This window comes from Merops nubicus, unplaced genomic scaffold, assembly GCF_000691845.1.
Source record: "Merops nubicus isolate BGI_N331 unplaced genomic scaffold, ASM69184v1 scaffold14802, whole genome shotgun sequence".
NCBI classification, from domain to species: Eukaryota; Metazoa; Chordata; class Aves; order Coraciiformes; family Meropidae; genus Merops; species Merops nubicus.
In genome coordinates, this window is record NW_008594435.1 from 14,760 (window position 1) to 26,051 (window position 11,292).

General features: G+C 47.1%; 1 protein-coding gene across 1 annotated transcript in view; it reads left to right on the forward strand.

The window, feature by feature from the left end:
• Positions 1-9,099, forward strand: part of MORF4L1 (mortality factor 4 like 1) — a 15,704-nt gene extending 6,605 nt beyond the window's left edge. The window contains exons 4-10 of the mRNA XM_008935786.1: positions 1,869-1,894; positions 2,481-2,569; positions 2,856-2,957; positions 4,507-4,595; positions 5,874-6,046; positions 6,384-6,468; positions 9,015-9,099. Coding sequence (XP_008934034.1) covers positions 1,869-1,894; positions 2,481-2,569; positions 2,856-2,957; positions 4,507-4,595; positions 5,874-6,046; positions 6,384-6,468; positions 9,015-9,099 — 649 coding nt within the window. The remainder of the gene's footprint in view (positions 1-1,868; positions 1,895-2,480; positions 2,570-2,855; positions 2,958-4,506; positions 4,596-5,873; positions 6,047-6,383; positions 6,469-9,014) is intronic.
• The last annotated feature ends 2,193 nt before the right edge of the window (positions 9,100-11,292 follow it).

Below are 11,292 nucleotides of genomic sequence, written 5' to 3' on the forward strand. Positions count from 1 at the left end.
TCTGCCATCACAAGAACACATGTTCTTCAGCTGCATGCCTCTAAACGAGTCTGCTTGGTGTGATTAATGGCATCTAGTTATCTAAGATGTGCTGCTCATCTTGGGCTGTGACTTCTCTCAGCAGGGTCTCCTGTCACCTCTGAGACAGATGCTGCATCTTTCCCTGGGGCAGGGAGTGCTCCAGCTGCTGAGCACCACAGCAGCACTTCACCTTGCACAGCTCTGTGGGCTAGCACAACTCTAATGCTGATGCTTTGTGCCTAAGCTTAGCTCTTTGTTCCCTAACTCAGATTTGTCTTCTGGACTTTGCAAACAGCTGGCTGCTTTGACCTGAAGCAGAGGCATATGGCTTGAAAGATAAGGAGTCAGGAAATAAAAGGAATGAGCTGGGAGAGCACAAGCCTGGAGTGGTTTGTGCTAGACTTTGTGCTTCAATAATGGGATTTACTGTCTTAATTGCAGCAGGTTTTGACTTTATATTGCCTGTCCCAGTCTTTTAAGTCTCTGCTTCAAGACCAATGCTTCATGTTATTTTATCTTGTGATTTTAATTCTGGGAAGAACTCCCTGTTCCTCCTTGTTTAGCTTTGGAAGAAAAGACTTTTCAACACTCAAGTGCAACATCAGTGATTTGATGTGGCAATTGTTCCTCCTTCCTGGAGAGAGAGAATCATTATTCTGCCCACAGTTTTAGTCAAATGCTTTTTTGTTTTGAAGCTTGAAAAAAGCCTCACTCAGTTCCTGCCTTCAGACCTTCCTAGAAACTTTGCCTGTCAGGAGACCCAGATAAACCCAGTTCAAAGCCTAAAAGAAGAGATTTGTTTTCCAGGGAAATAATCTTGTCCTGGTAAAGTTTTAACCTCACAATCTGCAATTTTTTGAGAAGTTTAACTGGACCCTTATTAAAAGTGAGTGAATTGAAACGTGACCAGTAATACTCTAATTAGAATTTGCAAAAAATGCATCAAGTTAGAAAATACATCAAGTTAGATAATGAAAATAGCTGTTAGGACAGTTTAATTTTGTCACTGACACTCCTGGCCTATCTGAATACTTGCATGGTGTGTGCATTGGCTTTCAGGTGTCTGTAAAATTTAAGTACAGCTCTTTCTTTGGAATGAAAATACAGGCTAAGGTATAGAGACTTTAGAAAACTATAAATTAGAAACAGTAAGTGTTGAGAGAAGCATTTGGAAGATAAATATCAGGGACAACACTGTTTAGCACTGTTCCAACTGTTTCTAGCAAGTGGCAGGTGGAATTGTGGTTTCACCTAAAAGCTGGTGCTGGATTGTAGGCAGTCCATGCAGCTTTGTGCACATATCAGTGTCTGATACCACTACAGCAGAGAGGAAAGTTTAACAATAAAACTCTGTGGAACTTTATCAGCACTTCACTGGGAGTCAGTTCAGTCGACTGAGATTTATCTGGTCATTCACAGCACTTCTGTTCCTTTGTCTGGTATTCTAAGTGATCCCTGAAATGCAGAAATAAACCACCTACAAATCCAGAGTAGTTTTCCAACAGCACTTGGAAAGTATGAAACATCTGTAGGTGTTACTTGCCTGAGTGTCAGTCAGGGCTGTTCTTAAACACTCACATGTTCTTGGCATGCTTTTGGAGGTTAGTAGGCTTAAGTTTAGAGATTCCCCACAAAAATGATGAATTATAACCTGCTATGTGAAAAATCTTGTATGAGAGCTGTGGTGCAAGTCATACCTGACCTTTTGTGTCCTTTTAAATACTCCTCAGGCCGTGGAGTGCTGGCTCATGGTTCTGAACTTGGTGGACAATTTTTCTGGCTTTCTACTTTGGATTCTTTAAGTACTGCTATCTTTATATTTGCAATCATTTGTGTTCTTCTTGCAGGAAAACTAAAAAGAACAAACAGAAAAGTAAGTATGTCTTTATTTTGTATATCACTGGCGATGCTTAGCTGGACTAAAACCTTAAATCAGCCTCAACTAACTTTCCTTACTGTCACTTTGTGGTGTTCCTCATGGACTTCAGATGTCTCTCTTCCTCTTTGTCAGGAGGAATTGTACTTTTCTGGTTTGCACACAAACTGCTTGTTTCAGTCTGTCAAGATTTTGACCTCTTGTACACTAAAAGCAAAGTGATATCTCCATGGATCTGTTGAAATAATTTCTGGAGTCAAACTTGTGTTTTCTTATTATGCTGGAGATGTGACTTGTCTGCAAAGCTGAGCTGCTGGTTCCAGAAATTTTTTCTGAAGAACATTAGAGATAGTGACTTACTGGTTTGTTTTTAGTGCAGAAACCTCCATCTTCAGATGAGTCTAAAGCAGTTTAAACTGTCACAGATGTGTAGGACTTCAGAAAACAAGTAATAGTTAAAAAAAGTGAGACCTGAGAGAAGTCCGAGTCTTACTTTTAAATCCTTCTTCTAAATCTTCCCTTACTGGTGTTTCTTACTGACCTGGAGGTTTCTGAAGCAGGATGGTGTCTGTGTTCTGTGCAGCTCCAGGGATTGGAGAAGGGAGCAGTAGCAGTGAGACCCCTCAGCCCCCGAGGAAGAAGAGAGCTCGGGTAGACCCGACGGTGGAGAGCGTACGTACTGTGGTGGGGAGCAGAGGGGCTTGGCTCAGCCCCTCTGGCCGTGTGGCAGGGAGGCTTTGCCCTGCTCTGTGGTGCTCTGGAAGCTGCAGCTTGCAAAACTGACATTCCCAAGTGGCCTTGAAAAATGGAAACTATTTCCTTGTTCCCTCTGGAACCTCTGGGAACGACTGGAGTCGTTCCTCAGTCCAGGGCTCTATTTCAGTTGTGAAAATGAGAATATGGGTGACTCTTGGTACAGTTCTCTGAAAGTAACTAGTCTGGCTTTGCTTTTTTTCAGGAAGAAACATTTATGAACAGAGTTGAGGTAAAGGTGAAAATCCCAGAAGAGCTGAAACCATGGCTGGTAGATGACTGGGACTTGATCACCAGGCAGAAGCAGGTAACTGGTCCAAAGAACAATCTGGCTATGCATAGGTGAGGACACTGAACAGAGACCTTCACATCCTCTTCAAGTGCAGTGTAGTGAAGTCTCTGGTAGAGCCTGACAGCAGCCTGGTGGCTCACTGACAGTTCTCACTCTGGCTGGACTTCAACCAGAGGCTGCCTGTGAGTAGGACTGTGGCTCAGCAGAGCTGTGTGTAGATTTGTAGCATAGATTTGGTTGTCTCATAAGCATAAGCTATAAAGGCAAGTAACTTAAAAACACATAGGCTGTAAGTGTGGTGTTACCTCTGTGCATGCTTGCAGTTCTCTTGATGGAGAATTGGTCTGTAGGAACATCACATGTGATGCCAGTTTTACCTCAGCTCCTTCCTGCCTTGTTTACATGTCACTCACTGCCCAGTTCTGCAAGTGTCTAAAGTTTTCCTACAGCTCTGACAGAAAGCTTAGGGTTGTGATTCTTCTGCCAGGCTGGAGCCATGTAAAGCTTCCTGATATAGTAAATCAGACTTTGCTTTCCACCTTATAAAACACCTCAATGAACTAAAAACTTATCAATGAATTGTGATTTGTTTCTTGCATGAAAATACTCCTAAAATAGGCAAGAAGCATAGAAAGTAACACTGTTGAAAACTATGACTGTTTGATAGGCTGCAGTTGCTGGCTTTAACTTACTGCTGCTCCAAGATCTTTGTCCTTGCAATCCCAAAACTCTTTTCATGGCCTGTGTGGATGAGGCTGATATGTCTGGGTGAAAGCAGGTCTTAAATTAGCAGAGAAGATGCTCAAGTGCTGCTATGTATTACTGACTCCAGTTCTGGAGAATTGTTGGGTTGTTTTCCTCCTGAATGTCTTAAGACTGTGGTGCTCTTGAGAGGAAGCAGATAAGTGAGCTCATGCCTCAGAGGAACCCAGCCCCCAGGGATGTGATTTTGCTGTACTACTGAGCCTTGCTGTTTGTGACTGGAGTCTGTGGGTGCAGATGATCTACCTGTGGTGCTAAAGAGGGAATTAATCCTTGGGGAGTTGTGGCTGGGAATGTTTCTCTTCCATTCTGTAAGCTCTGATGCAGCTCTGATGTTCCTCAGGCTGTGCAGCTCCCCGGCAGGTGCCTGGCCCCCATGATCTCTTCCCAGCAGTGGTGGTGCCAGGTGCTGGAAGAGGAGCAGGCAGGAGAATGGGCAGAATGGTCAAGAATGGTCCCTGCTGGTCTTGTCCCTGTGGGTGGCTGGTGTGGGCAGGGCTGCGGGGCCACGTGGGCTCTTTGCTGTGGGCCTTTGACTCTTGGGGTGACTTCAGCAGCTCCTCAGGTGGCTGCTGAGCAGCACAAGTGTTCAGTGGGGACGTGGGTGTAGGCACTGCTACGGTGGGGTTTGGTATGCACAGCTAGAACAGCTGGGTGTTCCTTTGGCACAACACCTTCACCCACTAGTTTTAGTCTAGAAACACCCTTGTGTATGTTGATTTAAATTGGGCATGATATAATTTTGCAGATAAATGCCTACATAAATGAGACAACTTGTATTTTGGTTTTGTTTCTTGTGTAGCTCTTCTATCTTCCTGCCAAGAAGAATGTTGACTCCATTTTAGAGGATTATGCAAACTATAAAAAATCACGAGGAAATACTGATAACAAGTGAGTCGTGACCATTTCAGGCCTCACATGCTTCTCTGGCTGTTGTTGTTGGACTTGGGTGCTCTGGAAAATTTAGTGAGGTTGTTAAACGTGCCCCAGCCCTATGTCTGGCTTCGTGTTCCAAGACCAAGGTAATGGAGGAGTTCAGAAGTCTTTGAGGAGGCAGTTCAGGAATGCAGTGCTGCCTTCTGGGTGTTATTTCTGCTTCCCCCACTTTCCCCAAGCCTTTTCCTGAAGGAAGCTGATAGAAGCCAAGGGAATAGTTCTCCACCCCTTCATTCCAGCTCAGGCTTCCTATCTTGAGTGTATAAATCCAGTGGCACTTGAAGAAACTATCAAAAAAAAGCTGCCTTGCAGATGAGCCAAGTGTTGCTGTGTGGGTGGACTCTGTCAGGAGGCAGAGGGGTGGGGGACAGGGAGATGGAGCATGACTTCTTTTAAAAGAATCAGATGGACAAAGCTAATTCCTTTGAGGTGATAGCCTTGAAGATTCATCTTTAATTACCCCAGCAGTCCAGCCCTGACAACAACCAAGGTGTGTTTATTCTCAGATGCAGCTTTCCTGTTTTAAAGGGGGAGAAACTAGAAATGTGAAGTTATTTTCTGCCAGTCAAGAGGAAGCACATTATGCCTCACTGGGGTATTTTAACATTCTTTAGTGTAATTGTCCTCATGTCTGTTCTAAACTTGCTTGCAGGGTGGAGGGAGGGTTGTACTCAGATGTGCAGTGTCACTGCTAGCTCCTGCACAGTTACTCTTCAGGTAGTTGTGAAGCTGGAGAGGCCTGCAGAAGTTGAGGAGGCCTAGTTAGAAAGGGTCAGCTGCCTCAAATAGTCAGTGGCTGTCCTTCTGTTCACCAGGAGTCCAGTCCCATTAGTTGTAGTAGCACAGTACTCTCAAACTGGTGTGAGTTGGGATTAACAGTGGCTGAAAACAGAAGAGCTGGTAAGTGTCCTTGTAAGTGATGCTTTGAAGGGAATCACAATGTTAGGGGTTGGAAGGGACCTGGAAGCTGGAAGGACTGCTCTGAGAGTTAATTCTGAGTGGATGACTAGGAGCAAGGCTTTTCTTGGTTCACCTGAATTCTTACCAAGTTTAGAACAGGCCATTTTTAAAGGAGGCCTTGAAATGCTTCACTCCCTGTGGCTTTACATGTTAAGGTCTCCAGACAAATCTCCTTGAAAACTCTGAAAGCTTGTGAAAGATCTTCATGATTTTGACTCCCCAGGCCAAGTCTTACCTTGGATCAAGACTTTCCTTGTGTCCTCTCTTCACCAGGGAGTATGCAGTCAATGAAGTGGTGGCTGGCATTAAAGAATACTTCAACGTTATGCTGGGGACTCAACTGCTCTACAAGTTTGAGAGGCCCCAATATGCTGAAATTTTAGCAGATCACCCAGATGCTCCAATGTCTCAAGTCTATGGTGCCCCACACCTGCTGAGGTTATTTGGTGAGTATGAGCTCCAGAGGTGGAGGAGGATCTGTCAGAGGTATTCAAATGCTTCCTTTGCCTGTCTTGAGTCTCTGGGTGTCAGCTGCAGGGTCTGACCAGCACCCATGAAACCTGTGGTTTCCTTCTGTCCTTGCTCCACATACCTGAACTGTTTGGAGCCATTGAAGGATTTGGGTTGGAAATGGATTTTCAACAGTCTTGTTATTTTAGATGAGCTTCTTTATCTTGGAGCAGATTCCTGGGCTGGTTTATGTGCTGCTGGGAGGTTTCAGACTGTGCTTAAACACTTGTTAAAGCTGCTGTTGATAACCAAGTGCCACTTCTTTTGGAACAGTCCGAATTGGAGCGATGCTTGCTTACACTCCTCTTGATGAGAAGAGTCTGGCCTTGCTGTTAAACTACTTGCATGACTTCTTAAAGTAAGTATTTGCATCTTACTGAACACTTCTTCTGCTCAGAAATGCAGGTGACTGAAAATAGGCCACATTATAGAATCACAAAATCATTAAGGTTGGAAAATACCTCTGAGATCAATTCCAACCATCAACCAAACACTGCCATGACCACCAAACCATGTCCCCAAGTGCCATGTCCACATGTTTTTTGAACCCCTCCAGGGCTAGGGAGACTCCAGCACCTCCCTGGGCAGCCTGGGCCAATGTCTCACTACTGTCAGGAAAGAAATTCTTCTTAATATCCAATCAAAACCTCTGCTGGTGCAACTGGAGCCAATTTCCTCTCATCCTGTCACTGGTTACTTTGGAGAAGAGACCAATCTTCTCATCCTCTCACTGGTTACTTTGGAGAAGAGACCAAGCCCCACCTCACTCCAGGCTTGTGTCAGGAGCTGTGCAGAGCCAGAAGGTCTCCCCTGAGCCTCCTTTGCTCCAGGCTCAGCACCCCCAGGTCCTTCAACTGCTCCTCACAAGCCATGTTCCCCAGACCTCTCACCAGCTTTGTTGCCCTTTTCTGGATCCACTCTGCCCCTCAAGCTCTTTCTTATCCTGTGGTGCCCAAACTGACCCCTGTGCTCAGCTGTGGCCTCCCCAGTAACCAGTCCAAGGGCACCAACAGTTAGAGTTGGGTTTCAGTGAGTGATTGCTGTGTGAACCCCCAGTGTGGATTATCTCAGGCCTGTGTGTGCTCTGAGGAGCTCAGTGAAGCCTTCTCAGGCTCTGCTGTGCAGTAACACGGGTCTGACTGGTTCCAGCTTCTCCCCAGTTACACTGAGGTTATTGCTGGTTCCACATCTGTTTACATATCTATTTAAACTGTCCAAGTCTGGTGCTTGTTTCAAAATAAATGCTGAAGGGTTTATTTGTGGTTGCTATAAAAAGTCGATGACCGTTACAGCCAACTATTAAATTACACAACAGTTACCCAACAATGGAGCAAATGCTGAAAACTGACCCTTGCTAACCTGTCTTCTGGGACAGACTGGCATGGTTGCTTCTGTGCACTGCAGTGCCCTGGGGTGCTGTCAACATCTGTAATTAAAATCTCCATCCTAAATAATGATAGATTTTGATGTAAAGTATTTCTAAATAAAACATGGGACATTTGTTTTCATGGCCCCTTATCACAATGAGGGGCTGTCTGGAGTCACCTGCTGCTTGGTTTGCCCATAAAAATTTCCTGGAGGAGATTCTGAACTAGAATTAAACTGGAGTTTAGTGTCTGAGGTGTTGTGCCCATGTTCCCCTGTGGGCAGGGGTGCTTCTCCCTGAGACTTCAGCAGCAACCATGCACCTGTACCACACTGGTGGGACAGCATCTGCCTCTGCAGTTGCCTTACACCTCTGTGCAGGGACAGGGGTGTGGTGTGGAGCTGTCTGGGCTCACAGCACCAGTCTGGCTTTCTGCTGCTGCTGTACCAGCAGATTTTCTTCGTCAGCTTTACTGAAGCAGTAAACTTAGGTTTGATTGTCACAGAGAAATGTTCTGTGTTTTCCTGCAAGGCTTTAGTGGCCTTCTGATAGTGTTGGGAAATGCTGGTTTGTAAACTCTTGATTTTCTTGGTCAGCTTTACTGAAGCAGTAAACTTAAGTTTGGTTGTCACAGAGAAAAGAAATGTTTTGTGTGTTTTCCTGCAAGGCTTTAGTGGCCTTCTGATAGTGTTGGGAAATGCTGGTTTGTAAACTCTTAGGGTAATGCAATATTGAGAGATTTTGCCAGTAGATACCAGTTTTTAAGTGTGCAACTGGGTGAGCTTTGGAATTTGAAAGAAACCCCTCAGCAAATCCCAGATGGCTCTGCAGAGAGCTGGGAGTGGATCAGCCTGATCTGCAGGGCAGAAGTGCCTCAGGGTGTCCCAGAGCCAGGAGCTGATCGTGGTCTTTTGGGTCAGTGGGGAGTGAGGGCAAGAGCTGGAGGGCTTCCAGCTGTGAGGCTGGGACTGAGTAACTGGGGTGTGACCAGAAATCCCTGAGCCTGGGATGGCACCCAGGGCTCAGTGTCCACGACTGCCCTGGGCTGAGCGCCGCTCGTTCTGCTCCAGCCACCACTCCCTTGGCCACTTCCCTTCAGGTTTCTGCAGGCTGAGCTTCAGTGTCCTGCTCCTCGTCCCTGCCCCTCCGAGTACACCTGGGAGTAAATCACTCCAGGGCAGAGCAGCAGAGTGAAGTTCAGATGTGAACACCTTCACCTTGTTCACCTGAACCTCCCTGTGCTCGCTTGGAGCCAGAGCTGCTTCACAGCTTGTCTGGGATAACTTTGGGTTTCCTGGTATGAACTGTCAAACCTTTAATTGCTTTCCACAGCTGACTTTTTAGTAGATACATGTTGGTTTTCTGCTCTTGAAGTCACGTTTTATGGTCTCAAACATTTCAGCCCCATGATGCTAAACAACAGAAGCTTTGGCAGTGCTGGGGTAATGGTTGGACTTGTTCTTAAAGGTCTTTTCCAGCCTAAACACTTCTATGATTCTAAGAAGGTAACTTTGAATTTTTTTCATGATTTTTCATAGGTATTTAGCAAAGAATTCCTCGGCCTTGTTCAGTGCCAGTGACTATGAAGTGGCCCCTCCTGAGTACCACCGGAAGGCGGTGTGACACCTTGCTGCTCCTGGCACTGTCCCCTCCCTCTCCTCCTCCACCTCCCCGTGCCATGTCTCTAGTGCACCAATCACTAAATGTCAAGTGAATAAAGTTGTGTGTGTGGAAAACAGAACTGGCATCTCCAAGCCCTGAAGCTGTGATGGAGTGGAGCAGGAGTTCCTTGGTGTCTCTGGCTCGCTGCTGTGGGATGTACAGAGACTCGTGTTGGTGTTTCCTGGTGTGAGCTCGTGGGCTCTGTGGCCCTGAGGATTTGCTTCCCTCACCTGCTTCCTTGCCTAGTGATGCCACGTGCAGGCTGGGGCCCAGGGAGGGCTCTGGTCTCCTGGTGCTATTGGTTAGTCTGACTTTCAAACCCAGTTCCCTTCTTGGTGTTGGAAGTGAAATGTTTGGTCCATGAATATGTGCTTTGATTTAGGTAGCTGAAGGACTGTAATATTTTGGGTTTTGTATTTTAACAGTAGGCAAATGTGTTGTCCTCTCGTAGTGTCTTGGAGCTGTTGGTCTTTCACAGAGCTGTTTTACAAATCTTCCAATAAACATTTTTTTTTAATTTCACCTGTTTCTAATACTTGTATTGGTCCCCACCCTGTGACAGTGTCACCTCTGATCCGAGTGTATCGTGTGTGGCATAAAGCTCTGCAGCATTAACCCAGGGCTGCTGTGTTTCTTTTGCATTCTAAGGACTCTCTGAGCCCACGTGTCTGGTTCCAGCAGGGGAAAAGGATTCCTCTCCTCCAGGATCAGCACAGTCTGTGAGTAGGGATAACAAGGTTTCACTGCATGCATTGCAGATCTCCACAAGGCTGGTTCCTAAAAGCCTGAGCCCTGGGAGCACACACTGCCTGGCCCCTCCCCTCCCTGCCTGTTCTCCTTCCATTGTTTCCTGTGTGCTGTGAATGGACCCCTCTGGCTGCTGGCTCTAAGGGCTTCCTGGGAGCTCTTGAAATTCCTCATGCTCCCCATTCCTGTCTCGATTCTGCTGGGAGAAGCTCTGGCAAAAGCTGAGAGAGTAAATGGTAAAGAAGGGATGTGAAGTAATGCTGCTGGGAGGGAGGGTCTGACACTAGGGTGCCTTGGAGTCACAGAATAGAATCCTTTTGATTTGAAAGGGCCCTTGAGATCCTGGAGTCCAACCCTTCCCCAGCACTGCCAGGTCCCCACTGCCCCGTGTCCCTCACACCACATCTCCACGGCTTGGAAACCCCTCCAGGGGTGGGGACTCCACCACTGCCCTGGGCAGCCTGGCACAGCCCTGGGCAACCCTCCAGGGGAACAAATTGTTCCTCAGGGACAACCTCAACCTCCCCTGGGGCAACTTGAGGCTGTTGCCTCTTGTCCTGTCCCTTGTTCCTTGGGAGCAGAGCCCGACCCTCACCTGGCTCCAGCCTCCTGTCAGGTTTGTGGGTGTTTTGCCTGGTGTATTTTATTTTCATGAGCAGGTTTGGGTTGTGCTTGGCTTCAACCTCTCAGTGCCAGGCGTGTAAAGCTTCCATCTCCTCCTGAAGTTGCAAGTTCCCTGGGAGCTTATGGGCATTTTGTGGAAGGTCTCTGATGGAGCTGGCTCTGAGCTGCATGCTGTTGTGTAAGTCTGTGTCCTGCCTTGCTTTTTTTGTCTGCTTCCCTGTGTATATCCCAAGGCAGCTCCCCTGAAGTTAGGAACTCGGAATTCCAACACTCAGCTAAATTATCTCTGGCAGCCATCTCCTGTTCAGCTCTTCTCTCCTTCTGCCTTTAGGCCCATTAAGAAACTCTCCTAGTGGCTCATTTAGGTCCGTTTTACAGTAGTTGTTGTGTTTGTAGAGGCTCTCAGAACTGCTCTGCCAAGGGCCTGGTCTGCTGCTGGGGGCTGTGAATGTGCCCTTCCTGAGGAGCCCTCCACCCTGCTGCTGTGCCAGCTGGCCTGGAGGGTCCCCAGAGATGGGGTGCACCCTTCCCAGAGCCCCTGCTGGGGTGGGGAGAGGGGGAGATGCCAGCCTGTACCCAGGGAAGGTGGCACAGACTCGGGAGTCTCAGAGGTTGTCTCCTGAGGTTGGCTTGCAGCAGAACCCAGCAGGTTACATCCCACCCCCTTCCCCTGCCCTGTGCCAGGCAGAGAGGCTCCTGAGCTGCTGTTGTGTGTGGGGTGGTGCTGCTGGAGGGGTGTTCTGGAGCACAGCTGTTGTAAGGAGCAGCAGGAATATCTTCATA